This window comes from Capricornis sumatraensis, chromosome 6, assembly GCF_032405125.1.
Source record: "Capricornis sumatraensis isolate serow.1 chromosome 6, serow.2, whole genome shotgun sequence".
Taxonomy (NCBI): Eukaryota; Metazoa; Chordata; class Mammalia; order Artiodactyla; family Bovidae; genus Capricornis; species Capricornis sumatraensis.
The window spans coordinates 59191625-59210405 of NC_091074.1; the positions used below are offsets into that span (position 1 = coordinate 59191625).

Below are 18781 nucleotides of genomic sequence, written 5' to 3' on the forward strand. Positions count from 1 at the left end.
CTTTCCCGACCAGGGTGCGCGCGGCCAGGCCGGCCCCGGCGCGAGCCTGCGGCTTCCCGGTCCGGCTCCGCCTGGTTCTGCCTCCGGGCGCGCCGCCGTGCGCGCCGCCCGCGCTCCTGCCGCGGCGGAGCGGGCAGCCGGGGAGCCAATTAGCACGCGGCTAGGCGGCGGCCACTTCCTCGTCTGCGGGGCCGCGCGCTCCGGACAGCTCGGTCGGCCACGGGGCGGGGCGGGGCGGGGCATTTCGCTGAGCCGCCTTGCCTGCCTCGGTTTGTCCGGCTGCCGAGAGTAGACACAGGTCCCTGAAGGCGCACCGCTGCAAAGCAGACAAAAAGAAACTGAGGCGCTCAGAGTGTCGGCTGGAGGCACGTTTGGTTGACTTTCCGTGCGTGGTCTTCAGAATCAGCCGCTCCAGGAAGAGAGATGTCGAAGCCGCCACCCAAACCAGTCAAACCAGGTAAGGGAGGTGCTCGGGGGATCCCGGGCCGGCAGCGGTGCCCCGCGCTCCCTCTGCCCCCTTGGCAGGGCAGGTCAGGCACGTACCCGGCCCGAGCCTCGCTTTCGCGATCCACGCACCAGGGTGGGATTTGTTGCGTTCGTTCCAGGAGACAGATCGCAAGATTTTCGAGGAATTTAAAAATGTTCATTTTTAGAGGAGTCACCCTCGGTTTTTCAGCGTTGTCATTCGCTGCAACTTTCCCATCGATGTGATGGCTACGTCCCATTGACGCTTTCCTGGAAGACAGGGCCATTGATCTCTTAGGGGGGAGAAAAAGTCTTGAAATGGTTTTTTCTTCATCCACTTCCTCTTTTTTTTTTTTTTTCCTTCACTGTGTGTCACTGTCAAGTTTGAGTTCTTGACCGGCCAAAGCGAACGGGAAGTGCGCTGGTTATAGGGTGGGGTGGGTAAGCGAGTCTCCTTCGGGACTTTAGAGAGGAGCAGCAAATTGACCTTAAGATCTTGGGAAAAGCGTTTAGGAAACTGTAGTTGAGCTCCTGACTAGAAAAATCTAGGCTGCGGCAGCGTAATCTCAGTTATTACTATTCGGAAATATCACTTTATAGTGCTGAACAAGTCTTTTGCTTTACTCCCTCTGTGAGTTTGTCGAGTTAAACTGGAAAGGGTGAGATTTCCTCAAAGCAGGTCTTTTGGCGAATGTTCCTTGTTCATTTCTTCTTCGATCCCTAGAATATTTTCTGGGACAGGGAGAAAGAATTTAAAAGGGACTGAGGCATTTCAGTTCGATACTGTAACAAACTCATACCTTCATTGGGTAGGTGATTACAGAAAACGTAGAAAATGGACGAGAAATGGCTCTGACATACTCTCAGCGTTTTTCTTCCTGGTCTTAGGTAACTTCAGTATGTTACCGGCTGAAATGTATGTATTTACATCCAGTTTCAAAGTAACCTTGATTAAGAGAGAGTCTTTTCAGTGATTGATTTTTTTCTTGATTTTTCTAAACTTTAGTCAAGCTGTTCAACTTTCATCTCATCCAGTTTTCTTTCTTCACCATCATGCAGTGGTAGTTTCAAGTCATTTTATTTGAAAATTCTGTACACACTCGCATATATGACATAGTCAGTCACCCAGAACCTGAATTTTGGTGGACTGGGGTGTGACTTTGCTGGGACTTTGGCTCTGGTGTGAGCAAAGGTGGGACATGGCTAGGATTGGGCTCTGTGTTTCTTTAGAAATGGAGTCTGATGAGGAATTTGCCTTCTAAGTGCGTTTGTGGAAAATGGCAGCTTTTTAAACTTAAGTATAAATCAGGACCTCAAGTAATCAACACAGCAGAGTTTTTCTTTGATAACTGAACAGAGTACTTTATTTCAAAGAAGGTCCTGAGAAGCCATTCATGAGGTTTTTCATCTCTAGACATTCGGTGATGTCTGTGGTACAGCTGGAGGGGCACGGATGTGATATGTTTTTGTGTATTTGCCTGGGTGTAGGGATCACACTGTGACCAGTTGGAAATACACTCTCAGGAACCATTTTTGTTGTCTGACCTTGCTGCTTTCTCCTTGTATTCAGTAAATCAGAAAGCAAATGGTTAAAAAATGACTACTATTCAGACTCCACATTGATTTGTAAATGAGATCCAAACTAAAATAAGATCACCCTAGAAATAATCTGTCAGTGACCTAATTTACAGTGAGAAATATTACTTTTAATCCAACTTGAAACTTTGTGTGGCCTGGCTTAGTTGAAAACAGAAGGAGCCTATTATAGTCCTGGCTCTCGTTTACAGTGTGCCAGGCACTGATCTAAGCACATTCCGTGTATTATCTCATTTACCTCTCACAATAACCCTATGAGGTCAGTACCTGTATTATTCCCATTTCACAGATGTGGAAATGAAGCTAAGTCAAGAAAGGTCAAGTTAACATGCCCAAGATTAGCCACTGAGTGGAGAAGAGTGGGCAGAATTAGAACCCAGGCAGTTTGGCCCCAGAGTCTGAGCTCTTAACCGTGATGTTACTGTGCTTTACATCAAAGCCTACCATTAACTCCTGTCATCGTGTGTACTTCCTGGTAGGCAGGAAGTGGGAAGGAGAGTGTCTCTGGTCCTCAGTCAGACTTTCTTGTCACAAACGCACCCTTTGGCTGTAGCAACAAGAAGGGTGGTGCTGACATTTACTTTCTTGTCCTGTAGGCAAGATAGATGGGTGAAAATGTCAGAAGCAGACTTGGAATTGGAAGGCAGGGTGTATTTAATTCTTAGCTTCTTGGTTTGTTTACACCCCTGCCTCATCCTGAATGAGACTTGGTAAAAAAAAAAAAGATGCAGGAAGTGGGGTCCTATAGAGGGAGGGAAGAATAACAAGAGGAAACTGGAGAGAAAGTTATCTTGCAGACATGCATGTTGTAAGAACTTGCAAAGTTTCTAAAGAAGGCCTGTAGACTTGGCTCTTTGCTTCAAGCAGAGAGAGAGAACAGATCAATTACTAAGATTCTCAGTGTTCATAAAATTAAAATGTATTACTTGCTCTGAGAAGAGTTATTACAGTGGTAGTGAGATCTGAAATGAACTTCTCATGGGTGGGTTCTCTTTAAGTATTGCAGTGACCTGGACATCTCTACAAGAAACACAAGTGCGACATCATAATGCTAGTCTTTAGAGCTTCCTGCAGTGCAAGATCCAGGTGAAGCAGCATGGTTCAATTTCAGAGGCAGTGTGGAAATGAGGGGAGCTAGGTGAAGGAGGACAGAGGACTTACGGGAAGGTTTTGGTAGCAGTGGACATGTAGCTATAATGTGGGCTGATGTATCTGTCGGGGTGATTGGTGTATACTCAGTAGGGGTACCATTTTCCAAAGGAATGTTCTTTCAGAGTCCTAGTCAGCTGCTGGCAGGAGACCCCTGCCACTTCATTTCCTTTTTTACCTTCCTGAGGTTATACCAGAGTTTCGGTTAGTGGCCATATCCAAAATTCATTTGCTAAACACTTCTTAATACATCCAGCTTATATTTCAGGCCCTGTGCTAGACCCTGGCGCTCCAAGGAACAATAAAATAAGATCTTGTCCCTGAAGCTTTTGAAACTAACAGGGGAGATTTAGGTATCTCCAGAAAATATCTTAGATTGTCGCCTATCTACAATTGGATGGCTGACTTATCCATTTTGCTTGAAAAAAACTTATAGCTAAAAAAGGAAGTAATATGTTTTTGTTATAGAAAATTTAGAAGCTGTAGTACAGAGAACAATGAATAAATAAATGAAAGTATAAAAATCATCCCTAGCTGTCATCTAGTGATAGCTTGAACTGATTCATTTATTCAGAGAGGAAAAAATTATACAAAACTTCAGATCATTTTAGATGAAAACCTTTTCCCTCTCAAAGATGTTATATAAGCAGCTTATGTGTGACATCTTTGAAGTTTTGTAATGTTTTTACTGTAAATATGAAGGAACCCAAAACATTGACATTTGCTTCTTCAAAGCCCCTTGAATTTATTTTCCCAAGACAGTGAAATATTTAGGCTGCTTTACTTCCATCACGAAAATCAATAAGCCATTTAAAAGAATTGGTCAAGGTCAGACAGGCATCAGGCTTCCAGCCATATGGGAAGGTTATCAGACCTGCTTAGAATGAGAGGATTCTAGTCCAAATCTCATTCAACATCCTTTGGCCCATCTTTACATCTTGGAGTGACATTTTCTGATCCCCTTCATCTTATACCTGAGGTCCAGTGAAAACCATTGCCAAATTTGTCTTCACTTGAGTAATGGCCATGGGAAACAAAATACATGGGCTTGGGAAGAGGGAGAGAGACGGGGGACAGACACTTCCTTTTAGTGGGCTGATTTGAACTATTAAGTCAAATTCTCTATTCATTTGTCATTTCATTCATACTTCAATAAAGCTGGGGAAAAAACATTATCAAACAAATTACATGGGCTTGGGAAAATAGTTTCAGATATCAGTATATAGAGAGATTTTTTGACTCTTTTGAACAGCTTTCTAGTACTCTATTGTATTTACTTAACCAAACCCATGAACCATGCTTCAGTCGTTTCTTCTGTTATAGCAAATAGTGTTACAACAGCGTTGTTGCTTACATGTGTGAGTATATACACAGGACAGAGTCCCGGCAGTGGGATTGTTGTTCTAGAGGGCATGTATTAATACATTGCCATATTCACACACATTTCCAAAACACTCTCCCAAAGAGGGAGTTCTAATTTACTTTCCTACCCAAAATGTTTGAGCATGCCTTACACATGTGAACAATTGCCACACATGTGATAGGAGATATTATCAAAGTGTGGTTAGAGGGCTAGAAGTACAAGGCAAGGAGCTTGAAGATGCTGAGATGGTGTTGCTAAAGAGGGAAAAATTAAGTAGCGTCTCCAACGCTGAGTAAGAATTTAGTAGGCAGACATGAGGGAAGTTGTTTGACATGTAAAGAAATGAAATAACTTGACACGATGGCCTGTCCACGTTTGCTTGACTGCACAGGGCCTGAGCTTCTCTCACAGAAGCCAGGGATATTTGGTGTGGAACTGTGAACTGGAGAAACTGTCCCAAATTAAAGAGAAAGCCTTTTGCCTAGTGTTGCAGTTTGTGAAAAACATTATTGCTCCACGCAGAAAGTGAGCATTTGAATGTCCACATGTGAACCATCTACTCCTGTGTTTATCAGTTTGTCAGTGGTTAACAGGAGCTATGGGTGGTTAGTTTGCAGATGTGAGTTAAAGAGGGTCACAGCTTCAGCTCATTCACACAAGTCACTGGTGGGGCTGCTGAGGCCACCTCCTTTTCATTGATTCTTTCCAGTTGTTTCCCACTCAGTGTTTGAGTATCTGTAGAATTTTTAGAAAGTTACAAGGCAAATCCCTCAACTTACTCTTAGGGTAATTTGATAAATTGCTTTGGTTTTATATTCTTGGAACCAAAGAAGGTACTAATTCTCACCCCTGTCTCCACCTCCTGCCGCCCCCGTGTGAACTTGAATTTATTAGAGGCGCCAGGTCAGAGTGGGTACAAGTTGCAGATTGGGGGGAAGGTGTAGTGGGCCTGGGCAGCCTGTCAGCCAGAGGCCAAGAAGACAGGAGGCCCGAGGGGCCACACCCAGTAGCGCACTGAATCAGCAGGCAAGCAGACAGACTGTTCTTCACCGTGCAATTGTCAGGGCCGAGGGCATGAGAGTAGCTTTGAGAGGAAGTGGAAGAGGTAGGTGCCTGGCTTTAGTTGCTGCTGGGTGGACAGAACAGTGAGGAAGCCCCTACTCAGGCACTTGTGTAAGACAAGCAAGGGGTGGGGGTGGTGGCAGCAGCGGCAAGCCACGGAGGGGACCATGGAGTGGTGAGAGCTTGGGGTCCCTGGAGGGAGGTATCTGGTGGTTCTCTCCTAGTCTATTGCTCCTGTTTCTGAGGGAGCCTGAAAGCAGTTTAAGTTCAAATTAAAGGAGACCCTAGAAACTGACTCTCGGGTGTCTAGACCAGGTTTTTTCTCTTGCTGGAGGGTCAGCCTCTTACAGTGATCTGAAAACCGCCCTGAGAGCCTTTCTGACATCTCTGACTCAGGGATTTTACTGGCTTCTGGGGATTTCAGGGCTTCTGTGTCAGGATTCTCTTGTCTATGAGGACAGCCTTGATTCAACCCACTGGTATGATACTTGTATGACTTCCACTTGGAGAGTGTTCTGGGGTGGCTGTATCTTCTAGAAATGTCTTGACCCAATCCATGCTTATGGAGAGGATCCCTCCAAATTCCAGTTCTCTGAGCACAGATGAGAAATGCTAGGCTGAGAGAAGACCCTCCAGGTTTTTTGGCACAGTTGGCAGGTGTCTCCAGACTCCAGATTTGGAAGATTCCACAGAGTCTCATATTTCCTTTCTTGGAAATCAGACTCTTAGGACTCTCTCTGAATTGTTGTGTATGCAGGTTTACAGGGTTTGGGAGCTGCTTTGGGGGCCTGTTGTTTTGATGAGTTTGTGAAAGTTTGTTGACAGTAGCCCTGTTGTTGTTCATTCGTTCAGTTGTGTCTGACTCTTTGTGACTCCATGGACTGCATCACACCAGGCTCTTCTGTCTGCTGCTATTTCCTGGAGTTTGTTCAGATTCATGTCCATTGAGTCGGTGATGCCATCCAACCATCCCATCTTCAGTGGCACCCTTCTCCTGCTGCCCTCAATCTTTCCCAGCATCAGGGTCTTTTCCAAAGAGTCGGTTCTTCACATCAGGTGTCCAAAGTATTGGAGCTTCAGCATCAGTCCTCCCAGTGAACATTCAGGGTTGATTTCCTTTAGGATTGACTGGTTGGATCTCCTTGCAGTCCAAGGGATGCTCAAGAGTGTTCTCCAGCTCCGCAATTCAAAAGCATCAGCTCTTCAGCTTTCAGTCTTCTTTATGGTCCAGCTCTCACAACCATACATGACTATTGGAAAAACCGTAGCTTTGACTATATGGGCCTTTGTCAGCAAACTGATGTCTTTGTTTTTTAATACACTGTTTAGGTTTATCATAGCTTTTCTTCCAAGGAGTAAGTGTCTTAATTTCATGGCTGCAGTGATTTTGGAGCCCAAGAAAATAAAATCTGTCCCTGTTTCCACTTTTTCCCCATCTATTTGCCATGAAGTTTTGGGACCGGATGCCATGATCTTAGTTTTTTGAACGTTGAGTTTTAAGTCAGCTTTTTCACTCCTTTCACCCTCATCAAGAGGCTGTTTAGTTTCTCTTCATTTTCTACCATTAGAGTGGTATCATCTGTGTATCTGAGGTTGTTGATATTTCTTCTGGCAGTCTTGATTCTAGCTCTAGCTTTGTGCTTCATCCAGCCCAACATTTTGCATGATGTATTCTGCATATAAGTTAAATAAGCAGGGTAACAATATACAGCCTTGACATCCTCCTTTCCGAATTTTTAATTAATCCTTTGTTCCATAGCCAGTTCTAATGGTTGCTTCTTGACCTGAATACAGGTCAGATATCCCTGGGAGGACCTAAACTGAAGGTATTCTTACTAGTGTTTCAGACAAGAAAACTGTCTGAGAAATATAGCAACAAACACCAGTCCCTCCAAAGTTAGTTTCTGAATAGTATATCACACCCAAGATTGTTTTCAGCCTAGTTTTTCTGTTGAGGAATAAACCATTCTCTTTTATTCCTCAGAACTCAGGTTTTAAATCGAAGTCACCCAAGGAGCTGCGAATCACAACCCGGGTATACATTGAGAAGAGCTGTTGAGTGGGAGTCAGTGCTTATGGTGACTGCCCGCTTCCTTTTTCAGGAAGCCTGTCTCCTCAATAGAGCTGCTTCTAGTTCTTGCCTAATGTCTTCCTACTCAGGAGAGTCCAAGTTTATACCTAAATACTGAGTCTCTAAATGGTCCCTAGGACTTGACACTGACTTAGTAGGAGCTCTGTTCTCCACAGTGGGTTCCTGCTCATTTCCTGATTCTCGGTTGGCACTGGATCTCTCTGATGTTTTGGCATCTAATCAGGCACTCTCTTGTTGACTGGCATTGGGATGTATGCTGCTTGGTCTGCCCTGAACCCTTGTCTTTAGTTTTCTTGGACATATGTTCCCTGTTATATGGCCTTTGGCTAACACACTGAGCCTTTCCAACATGCTGTGACCTTAAGATTGGCATGGGTCTATGTCTGATCTTAGACGGATTTCCCATTGGGTGTCCATCCTTCTTCAGACCTAACCTTTGGTAGACCTGAGTGCCATAGTCCGTTGTTGTTGGAGCTCTGATTTGGGGACCAAGGCCACGTGCCCAGAGAGCCTTACAACCATATCTTGCCCAGGAGTATCCCGGTTTTCGTCACTGACATCACCTGGCACTTGGCTTCCTGTTTTCTCAGTTCCATGGGCCTCTGCGAATAAACTCACTGCTTCACATATGATGAGCAGATTTACCTGCAGTGTTAAACAAATCATTGATTTATCAGAATCGTCTTCCCCAATGTGCTTACATTAAAAAATAAGCTAAAAAGAGATTCCTGAGAGAGAAATTCCTTTTTCAGATGAACTAGTTGTTACTGATAGGAATTTAGGCATAAAGATGGGTTAATTAGGCTATTCTAAGACCAAAGTCTGATTTGGAGGGGAGAGAGGCAGAATATAGTAATGGGAAATGAACGTTAGCTTTGGAGTGAAATTCTGATCTCAATTTTTTTTTTAAATTAACTTATTAGGTCACTTTGATAAGTCAGTCCATAGAGTATTCTGGACCTCAGTTTTTTCGTTTGATTCTAAATCTGATTCTGAATCTCCATTGCCTTAGACTGACTTTTCAAATAATTCCTCAAATTTCTACATAATTTCATCCTATGCTTTTTATAGAGCCCTGGGACATTTTTGGTAGTCCCTTACTCATCTCCCTGCTACTCCCAGTGATCAGTACCATGGTAATGAAAACATGGAGGAGTTAAATACTTTTTAAGGGCAGTTCATAAGTTCACATTTCTGTGAGAGAGAGAGGATGGCAGGTGGGCTAGGATGGGGACATAATATATTCTTAATTAGGTCTGGGGTGATTTCACTTAGGTCTCTGGCTACACAGGATGGTGGAGTGGTTTTTTTTCTTACACCTGCCTAGAAGGCAACATTGAAGTGGCTCTGCAGAAATGTGTCTGGGGTATGCATGCATGCATGGATGCCAATTAAATGCTCGCAAAATGTGGCCATTATTGTTGCAGGAAGGGAGACCACTTCCAGGGCTCAAGAGTGGGCTTTTGTCTACACTCAGAAATTAATTGTACAAGGAGACGCATGTGCTGACAAAGCAAGAGACTTTATGGGGAAGGGATGCCGGGGCAGAGAGGAGCAGGGTAAGGGAATCCAGGAGAACTACTCTGCCACGTGGCTTGCAGTCTCTGGTTTTATGGTAATGAGGTTAGTTTCCTGTTTGTCTCTGGCCAGTCATTCTAACTCAGGGTCCTTCCTAATGGCACGTGCATCTCTCAGCCAAGATGGCTTCCAGCCAGAAGGATTCTAGGAGTTTGGTAGGATGTATGGACTGGTGTCTTCTCTCTCCTTTTAACTTTTCCTAAATTATTCTAGTTGGTGATATCTTGTTACATCTGCGTTGCTTAACTAGGACCTCCTGTTGTAAGATAACTCATGCAAGTGGTTACTAGGTGCCTGGCTGGAGGGTGGTTTCAGTTAGTGGTTCCCCTAGCAATTCCCCCCTGAGAGACTTTATACTCAATATACTTCCTGGGAGTTGAGGTAGAGATCTCTTCTACAAATACTTCCTGTTGAGAGTGGGAATAGTCCTACCCAGTAGAGTAGAAGTCTCTCACTACGAGGTAGTCTTCACCCAAAACCAGCATTCTGCCTCATAGTAACATGAGTTTAGCCTGAAACTGTTGGACCCTGTCAGAGGTAAACAGAAGCAACAACAGAGAATATTTTCCGGGACCATAAAAGACTGTTACTCAACAGTAGCCAAAAGTGTCTGGACTACCTGTCTTAATAGTCTTTTATGGTCCTGGAAAATATTCTCTGTTGTTGCTTCTTCCCATGTCTGGAGTTACACTATTACCATTGTTGATCTTGGTATGGTTATGGAACTTCATTTTATCAGAGCTAGAGTCACACTTTTGGAAATGCAGAGAACAGTTTAGCTAGCAGTATTAGTAAAGTCCTAAGTAAGAATTTAAGTCAAGAACTTTCATTAGATGTGACCCATTATATCCCGGATCGTCTTAATCTGTTCTGTACCAATCCTTATCTTTGAGGGAAGTTATATCCATAAGGCACCTAGCCCAGTTTCTTACTGTTACTATGCTGGTTATCTCTAGTATGGTTTAATTTTCCCCAGCATGAGGGGAGCCTTTATGTTTAAATGACCATACCCTGGTGTTAACCTCTTGGTTGCAGATCATGGAGCACCTGATCTTCATCCAAAGATAGGTTACTTAGTTATGCTTCAGAAACAGACTTAGAGTGCCGTTCTCATAATTCAGTTAAACCTCACAACAATATAACATAACAGCAAGGAACTAGGAAGTGAGTCTCAGGGAATACAGGCCTCAGTAAACAGAGTTAGATTTTGATATCCACTGAAACGTCTCTTTTTCTCTGAAATTACCCTCATTTTTACAAATGTGGTCTACTGCTTGGTCGCTCAGTCATGTCTGACTCTGCAGTCCCATAGACTGTAGCCCACCCAGGCTCTTCTGTCCATGGGATTTTTCAGGCAAGCATACTGAAGTGGGCTGCCATTTCCTTCTCCAGTATAGTCAAACCAAGGTTAACTTTTTCACAAATTAAGTGTGATCAATTGATAAAAGGTGTCTCTGAGTCAGGAAAGCCAAGCCAATGACTTGTCACAGATTTCTACTTAGGTAAATTCTTCCTTTTTGAGGTCTGCAAAGTACCTTCACACTCGTGCACCTGTGAGAAGGTGGCTTTTCTAGTTTATCTGATAAAGCTGCTGGCAGCCTAAGAGTTTCCAGTCCATGGAGGGGTCAGGTGGAGATGAAAGAAAAATATTTCAGTCTGCTTACAGAGGTGTAATTATTAAACTGCTGGTAAGTCATAATTAGATTGAGGGGAAGGGTTTCTTTATATCTGGAAAACACAGATTAAATGTTTCGGATAGAAAAATAAGCATTATAACTGTATTCACCAGTTCACTCCATAACTAATCCTCTTGTTAAACTTTTGATGAAGTCATCAAGTTTCCTTAAGATTCTTTCTTACCCCATTCTTCAGTATAATTTGAGATTTAGCAGAGTACAACTGTCTATAAATGACAGAAAGATTTAAAGAGTTATGATTAAATATCTGATCATAATGTAGTTGATAAGAAATTTGCTGTGACATGCAACATTTTGAAATAACTAGAATAGAGCATACTAAATTTTTGAAATTCCATGTAATTTCTAGAATAACCCCAGTTTTAGTCACTCAGTCATGTCCAACTCTTTGTGACCCCTTGGACTGTAGCCTGCCAGGCTCTTCTGTCCATGAGATTTTCTAGTCAAGAATACCAGAATGGGTTGCCATTTCCTTCTCCAGGGGATCTTCCTGACCCAGAGGTTGAACCCTGGATTCGATTGCAGGCATATTCTTTACCATCTGAACCACCAGGAAAGCCTAGAATAGACTGTACTGTATTAATAATATACTAATAATGTACATTATTAATGATAATAATGTACAAATCCATAATGTATTAATAATATCCATACATTATGGATATATATATTTTAAAAGGTTATCACTCATGTAATAATAATGCTCACCAAATAATTTAATGTACTAGTTAATATTTCTGTCTGAGATGCATTATGGCCTTCTAAAACATTTCAAAGTTAGCTGGAGGTCAAAAGAACTACAATTAAAAATTTATATTTTGGCAGTTTGTCAGAAAAATATCAAAAGATTTTGAAGTTTGTCTGAAAAATATAAATCCTATCTACTCAGTCAAATAGGATCATGGATCTCTGTGAAATAGTAGTTATTCACTTAGCCAAAGTAACAATATAGTCCATGGGATTGCAAAGAGACGGACAAGACTGAGCAACTTTACAAAAAACCCCCCCCCAAAAAGTAACAATAAAATATTTCAAAGGCAAATACAGAACAGATCACTTAAAAGGTAAAGAAACTTAAAATCTGTTATCAAAGGCAATCCAGTATTTTAAGAAAAGTTGTCCTCATATCAGAGAGAGAAGCTTAAGTTTTAGACCAGCTTAGTTTTAAAATATAGTTACTCAATTCAATTTAATTTATTCGAAACTTAGCCAGTCCTGACTATGTACAAAACTCTTTTTTCAGGGTCCACTTCCCACAATCCTCCCCTCACTTTCTGTATCCATTACTTTTTCTTTTTCATCCAGAAATCATTAGCTCTCAGGCAGACTTCTTTGCTTTATCCTAATAAAATGCAATTCTATTCCTCATATACCCTCTTTATTCCTCATATACCCTCATATAGCCGAAAACATATATCTGGCTTCCTAATGTATACTGAAATGCTTCCTTTATTATTTCTATTAACGCTAATTACATGTTTGAATTAGACTCCTCAACTCTTGAAAACCTTAATTTCTAGTGAAAACTAAGAATGAAGCAATTATGAACTGTCTTACTTTAGCATTCTGTAGGTTGGTGAACATAAATTCCTGTGATAATTTTAAAAACATTTGCTTTTTTATAGAGAACATTTCAGGGTAGCTCCAAGCATATTCATTAATAGTCCTAAATATCTTTAGTTTCTCTATTTAGTAATTGATGTCTCAGTATCTTATTTTATTTGGGAATGACCAAGCTATTCAACAGATTTCCATTATTTAAAGCTTAATTTAACACAGCTGTAAAATTTCACATTACCAAATATCTGAAAGATCATGCTCAAGTAGACATTCCTAAAACATAATTATTCTTTAAAAGTTCATCCAAAGCATTTATTACACTTATAAAAATTTCATCATACCAAATTATTTTTCTTGCTGACAGATTTGCAACAGATATAATAAGGCCTTGTTTGACTTCTATTAAACCGAGGCACAATAAAGATATTATGTTTAACGTTGGTGACTCTAAAGACAAGTCTGTGTTAATTAGATCAACAAGCTTAAACATTAATACCAAATATTAATATAATATTGAATATTTCCCAGTTCACGTGAACTGAAATTAATTCTGGCCAGTTACCTTGTGTTTTTTTTTTTTTTTTTTTTGAGAATTTATATAAGCACTTAATTTCCTTTAATCTAATTAAGTAGTGCTCACTTACAAATTAATTTTGCTAATACCATCCAAAGGTAAAAACAAGGAAATGGCAACCCACTCCAGTACTCTTGCCTGGAGAATCCCATGGAGGGAGGAGCCTGGTAGGCTACAGTCCATGGGGTCGCAAAGAGTTGGACACGACTGAGTGACTTCACTATTCACTGTTCACTAATGCACACATAAACATATAGACAGGCACAACCAGAGATCTCACCACCTCATTTTCTAAACTTAGCTATGAATCAGGTATTACAGTATAAAACTCATTAGTTTATAAATAACAGTTGTAATAGGTAAAGTTTAAAAGGCTTCTTACCCATTCCCGTCCTCCCCCACCCCAGTCTCAGTAATTAGATATGGTCTAGATAAGTGAGCCTGAGAGCTCTAATCAAGCACACAGAGAGAAAATCAAGTTCTCTGCTCAGTCATGTTCAACTCCTTGTGACCCCGTGGACTGTAGCCCACCAGGCTCCTCTGTCCATGGCATTTTTCAGGCAGCAAATACTGGAGTAGGTTGCCATTTCCTACTCTAGGGGATCTTCTTGCCCCAGGGGTCAAACCCTGTCTCTTGTGTCTCCTGCATTGGCAGGCGGATTCTTTATCAGAAAGGAGGGTTTTCAATGCTTTTCTCTAAAAGCTGATTGATAGTCCTCCTGTAAGAGAGTGATTCTCAGCCCACCCGTTACTCTGTCAGTTATGTAGATCTGACACAAGAAACCAATTTGTTCAAGAAAATAACATTTACATACTTACAGGGCTTCCGATATAATGGCAATGTTAAGAACGTAGACTTGTACTAATGGGAATAAGTTTTAGTTAGACTTGTACTGATGGGAATAAGTTTTATTGCTGTAAACTTTAGACTCAAATACAAAAAATTTGGTTCACAGTTGAAAATTATTATAGTGATCTTGAGTGTTAATTTTTCCCTAAATGTCTTTATAGATAAGGGACTGCAGTTTGTTAGGACAGATGACAAGAAGGCAGGGCACTTGTGCATCTGGATGGTGGGACACATTCCTAGTAATTATTATGGAAGCCTGCAGTTTGGGTGACCACTGAATATTGGTGGAAAGCCAAACCCTAGAGAGTGCAGAGTGTCCCCTCTTCCGTCCCTGTGGGCAGAGCAGTTATTTTCACTGTCTACCCTTCCACATTATAAACAGCAGATAGTTCTGCAGGCTCAAGGGAGGGGACCAGAGGTTTTCCTAGAAGTTTAAGAACAAATTCCAAATTCCCTATGACCCCATGTTTCTGAAAAAGAGAAATGATCTTCTGGGCATCCATTAATGAAAAAGAGTTTTAAAAAAAATCCATAAGCAATTTGCCTTGGGTCTTAGAGTGCTGAGGTTAGTCCCTGAAAGTAAGCATGTAACCCTCAGGAATTTTATCACAGCTCCACCCGAGGCCTAGAGTAGAAGGAAGATTTTCCTACGAATGGTCCTATAATTATCCTGTTTTAATTATAACTCCAGAAAACTACAGCTGTTTGTGTTTGTCTCTGTCTAGCCTTTGGGGAAATCCTCAGGACTTAATTCTCACTCCCTCGTCCTCCCAACAGCTAATCTGGTTTGGAAAAATACCTGAACATTTGTTTGGGTTAAGATTCTCCCCTGACTTTTTCCAGGAGTCATTTGGACTTTTTGGGTCTTTCCAGACCTTCCAGTTGTAGCCCCTCCTTTCCATAAACAGTGTTGACTTTCAGAACCAGGTTGATTTGGGTAGAGGAACTCACAACTGAGCACATCCCCTTTCTGGGGCTGTCTTCAGCAATGCCAGGTCTGGCCCTGGGATGTAGCTTCCAACAGAGGTGGTACGTCCAACTTTTCTGGGGCCACCTGGAACATGACCCTTGGGAGCACTTCACAAACCTTTTGAAGGAGCACTAGTATATGACTTGAGAAGGAATGCAGTTAGGGAAACAGTTTCCAGTTTAAAGGCTGTTGTCTTAGTGAGTCGATGATCTTGGAATAGCTTAGACATCTTGTTGGTTTCCTATAGGTGACCTTCTGAACTCACTTTCCTGTTTTTGGTTCTGTTATAATTTTGGATAGAAACTTGTTTAGAGTCTCTCATATGTGCTATAGAAGAAAATTTGAATTATTTTTTTCTGAGCTGAGAGAGACTCAAAGTTTTTGCTTACTCTTTGCTTCCACTTATTACGTTTTCCTGTTGTGTTTGATAATATTTTTCACTCATCCAGAGTGTATCATACAAGAGTTCTAGGATTAACTAGAAGTAGTAAAATGCTCTCACTACAGATTTGACCCCTGTGTGTCTATTAGGTAGGTAGGAAGTGAGTCCTTTAACTCTGTTCTATGTCTCTAGAGATTCTCTAATCATTTTCTTAAATATAGTATATATCTTTGTCCCTGTATCAGATTTTAAGGGGTTCTGCTTTAAATAAAGGAAACATTTTTATCATCATGTTATCTTGCTAGCTTTTGTCTTTATAAAGGACTAAGACCGTTTGTTTTGTTATTGTTGCAGAGTTTTATTTTCTATGTACAATTGTAATTTCCTAAGGAATTAGTCATTCATGAAGTCTTTAAGCTTTCCCATATATTATTTGCTCAAAATTTTAAAAAATTTCTTGAAAAAATAGAATACTTTCCAAGGCCATTTTTAATATATTCTGAGAGTATTTTATTTTTGCAAGGAGTACCAGATATCTAATCTGAAAAATTCCCATTTGATCTCTAAACACTGGTTATGTACATTCATATATAAATGTAATGATAAGTATTTCTGAAAAATTTTTTGTTTTTGAGTGTGTGTTTCCTGGGTCATGAGATGCAAAATGTTTCTTGTTATGGGTCTCAGAAAAATTTGAGAACTCGCTAGCCTGTCTGCACTCATGTCCCCAGCCTAATCTCTCACCATTTCTCCTCCCAGGCTTCAGGCCTGTTGATCTTCAAGACATTCCTAGGCCACCTTTCACCCTTTCTGGCCTCCAGCCCCTCTGTCTACGTTCTGCTCTGTATTCTAGTCTGACCTAGACTGCCACCAGCCCCTCTTTTCAACTCCTATTATTTTTCCAAAAACAAAGTAGGTGCCACCTCCCATACAACCAGCACTGACCTAAAAATCTACTCACTGTCTGTGTTACTTACATGATCCCTGTATTCTCATTTTTGTGAGCATACTTGGTGTTACAGTTGCTTGTCTTTCCACCCATAATTTTTTTTTTTTTTTTGGTAGTGAGATCAGAGAGTCCAAGAGGACAGAAGAGAACTCATATTAATAAATACTCTGCTGATAAATAAAGTGCACATAAATTTTTGGCTCAATAGGATATTAAACTAGACCACCTTTTCCTGGTTATATATGGGATTTATATTCTTTTAGATAAGAAAATAGAGAAGAAAATAAACATGACTTATAGTTCCACCACCCAGAGATGAGTGTTAACATTGTAGTGTTGTTTCCTTCCAGTTTTTCTTCTATGCATATCTTTATTTTACATAGCTGATTGTATATATAATATTACCACCTGTGACATTATGTTTATGTATCTGTAAAATGTAAGCATATCTTCCAAAAGCTTATTTATAAAGGTCATAATAAATCCTTTTTAAATTAATTACTGTGATAACCTGTATTCCAATGTATGCATACATTTATATGTTCATGCATTTCTGTTTTTTTTCTATAATTCTGTATTCATTGCCATTGTAGACTGTTTATGTTCCCCCAAAATTCATGTACTGAAGCCTTAAACCTAATGTGATAGGGATGGGACCTTGGGGGAAGTAATTAGGGTTAGATTAGGTCATGAGGTTGGGACCCACCTGGTGGGATTTTTAAAAGGAGTGAGAGAGAGATCTATGTCTGTGCGTACCAAGGAAGGGCCATGTGAGCAAGCGGTGAGAAAGTAGCTATCTGCAAGCCAGGAAGAACCCTCTCACTAGAAACCAAATTTGCCAGCACCTTGATCCTGGATTTCCCAGCCTCTGTCTAGAACTGTGAGAAGTAAATGTCTGTTGTTCAGGTGCCCAGTTCATGGTATTTCGTTGAGGCAGCCTGAGCTGACTGAGGACACTGGCTATAGGTTTCAAAATGACAGTGAGGTTTAAAACTCTAACTGAATTCTTTAATAGCCACTAAAGAATATATTCTTCCCTGGTGGCTCAGATGGTAAAGAATGTGCCTGCAATGCAGGAGACCTGGATTCGATCCCTGGGTTGGGAAGATGGAGGAGGGCATGGCAACCCACTCCAGTATTCTTGCCTGGAGAATCCCATGGACTAAAGAGCCGGGCTATTAGAGTCCATGGGGTTGCAAAGAGTTGGACACGACTGAGCAACTAAACATAGCACGCACAAGGTATATAATATTAGCTGTTATGCTTTGTTTGCTTAACAAAAGCATTTCAGCTTCTCTGTGGGGGTATTATAAATGATAAACTAATATAAAGGATAAAGTGAAGTGGCTCAGTCGTGTCCGACTCTTTGTGACCCCATAGACTGTAGCCTACCAAGCTTCTCTGTCCATGGGATTTTCCAGGCAATAGTACTGAAGTGGGTTGCCATTTCCTTCTCCAGGGGATCTTCCTGACCCAGGGATTGAACCCGGGTCTCTCGCATTGTAGACAGATGCTTTACTGTCTGAGCCACCAGGGAAGCCCAATATAAAGGATATACAGGGTATATATATAATATAAAGGATGTATATAATTCTATATAATATATAGGATTTTGATAAGGCTGTCTTGCCAGTGAAGATAAAAACACAAGGGATAAAATAAAAATTTATGGTAATTAATAAAAGCTAACATGGGTACATACAACATCTCAGAAACTACACATAGTACTTTACATATATAAATTTGTTTAAATCCATTTAATCTCAGTGTCCCAGCAACAAAAGCTCAGAGCTTTCTGAGCCATGTCCATAGTGTTCAGAGCATGAACCCTGAGCCAGACAGCCTGGGTTTAAACCTCATTTCTGCCCTAGCTGTGTGGACCTGGACACCTTGCCCACCCTAACCTGTTTCCTCAGCTGTAAAATAGTGTGAATAAGGTATTTATGTTTCAGGATTGTTTTGATGATTAAAAGTTGCTACAAGTCAGCCCTTTGTATAGTATCTGGTCTGTGTAAAGTGTCCCATAAATGTGAGCTTTGATGGGTCATTCCCTTTTGGATTAGAGGTATCAGTGTTAGGAAATGCTGTGTCAGTCTTGGATGTATGAATTCATTTGCCCAACCAGTCATTTCCCACAGGACAAGGCTGAGCCCCAGGCTGCTTTCAGGGCGGTCAGAGGCACACCTGCTGCCTCCTCAGGCTGTAACAGGTGCTCCTTTGGTCTGACTTGTCCTTCACCAGATAAGGGGGCAGCAGACTTTTTCTGTAAAGGTACAGATGGTAAATATTTTAGGCTTTGTGAGCCGCAGATGGTCTCTGTTATAACCACTTGACCCTGCCATGGTAGTGGGAAAGCAGCTGTGGATGACATATAAATACTGACTCCGTTCCAGAAGAACTTCATTAATGAGCACTATAGTTTGAATTTCAGGTAATTTTCATGTGCCATGAAATGACATTCCCTCCCAGCCAATTTAAACTATAAAGCCATTCT

The 18781-nt window shown here is 41.2% G+C and overlaps 1 protein-coding gene across 1 annotated transcript in view; it reads left to right on the plus strand.

The window, feature by feature from the left end:
* Window positions 1–233: 233 nt before the first annotated feature.
* The window catches only part of OSTF1 (osteoclast stimulating factor 1), a 55330-nt gene continuing 36782 nt past the window's right edge, over window positions 234–18781 (plus strand). Inside the window, exon 1 of the mRNA XM_068974065.1 lies at window positions 234–457. Within this exon, the coding sequence (XP_068830166.1) occupies window positions 424–457 (34 nt within the window). The 5' untranslated portion in view covers window positions 234–423. The remainder of the gene's footprint in view (window positions 458–18781) is intronic.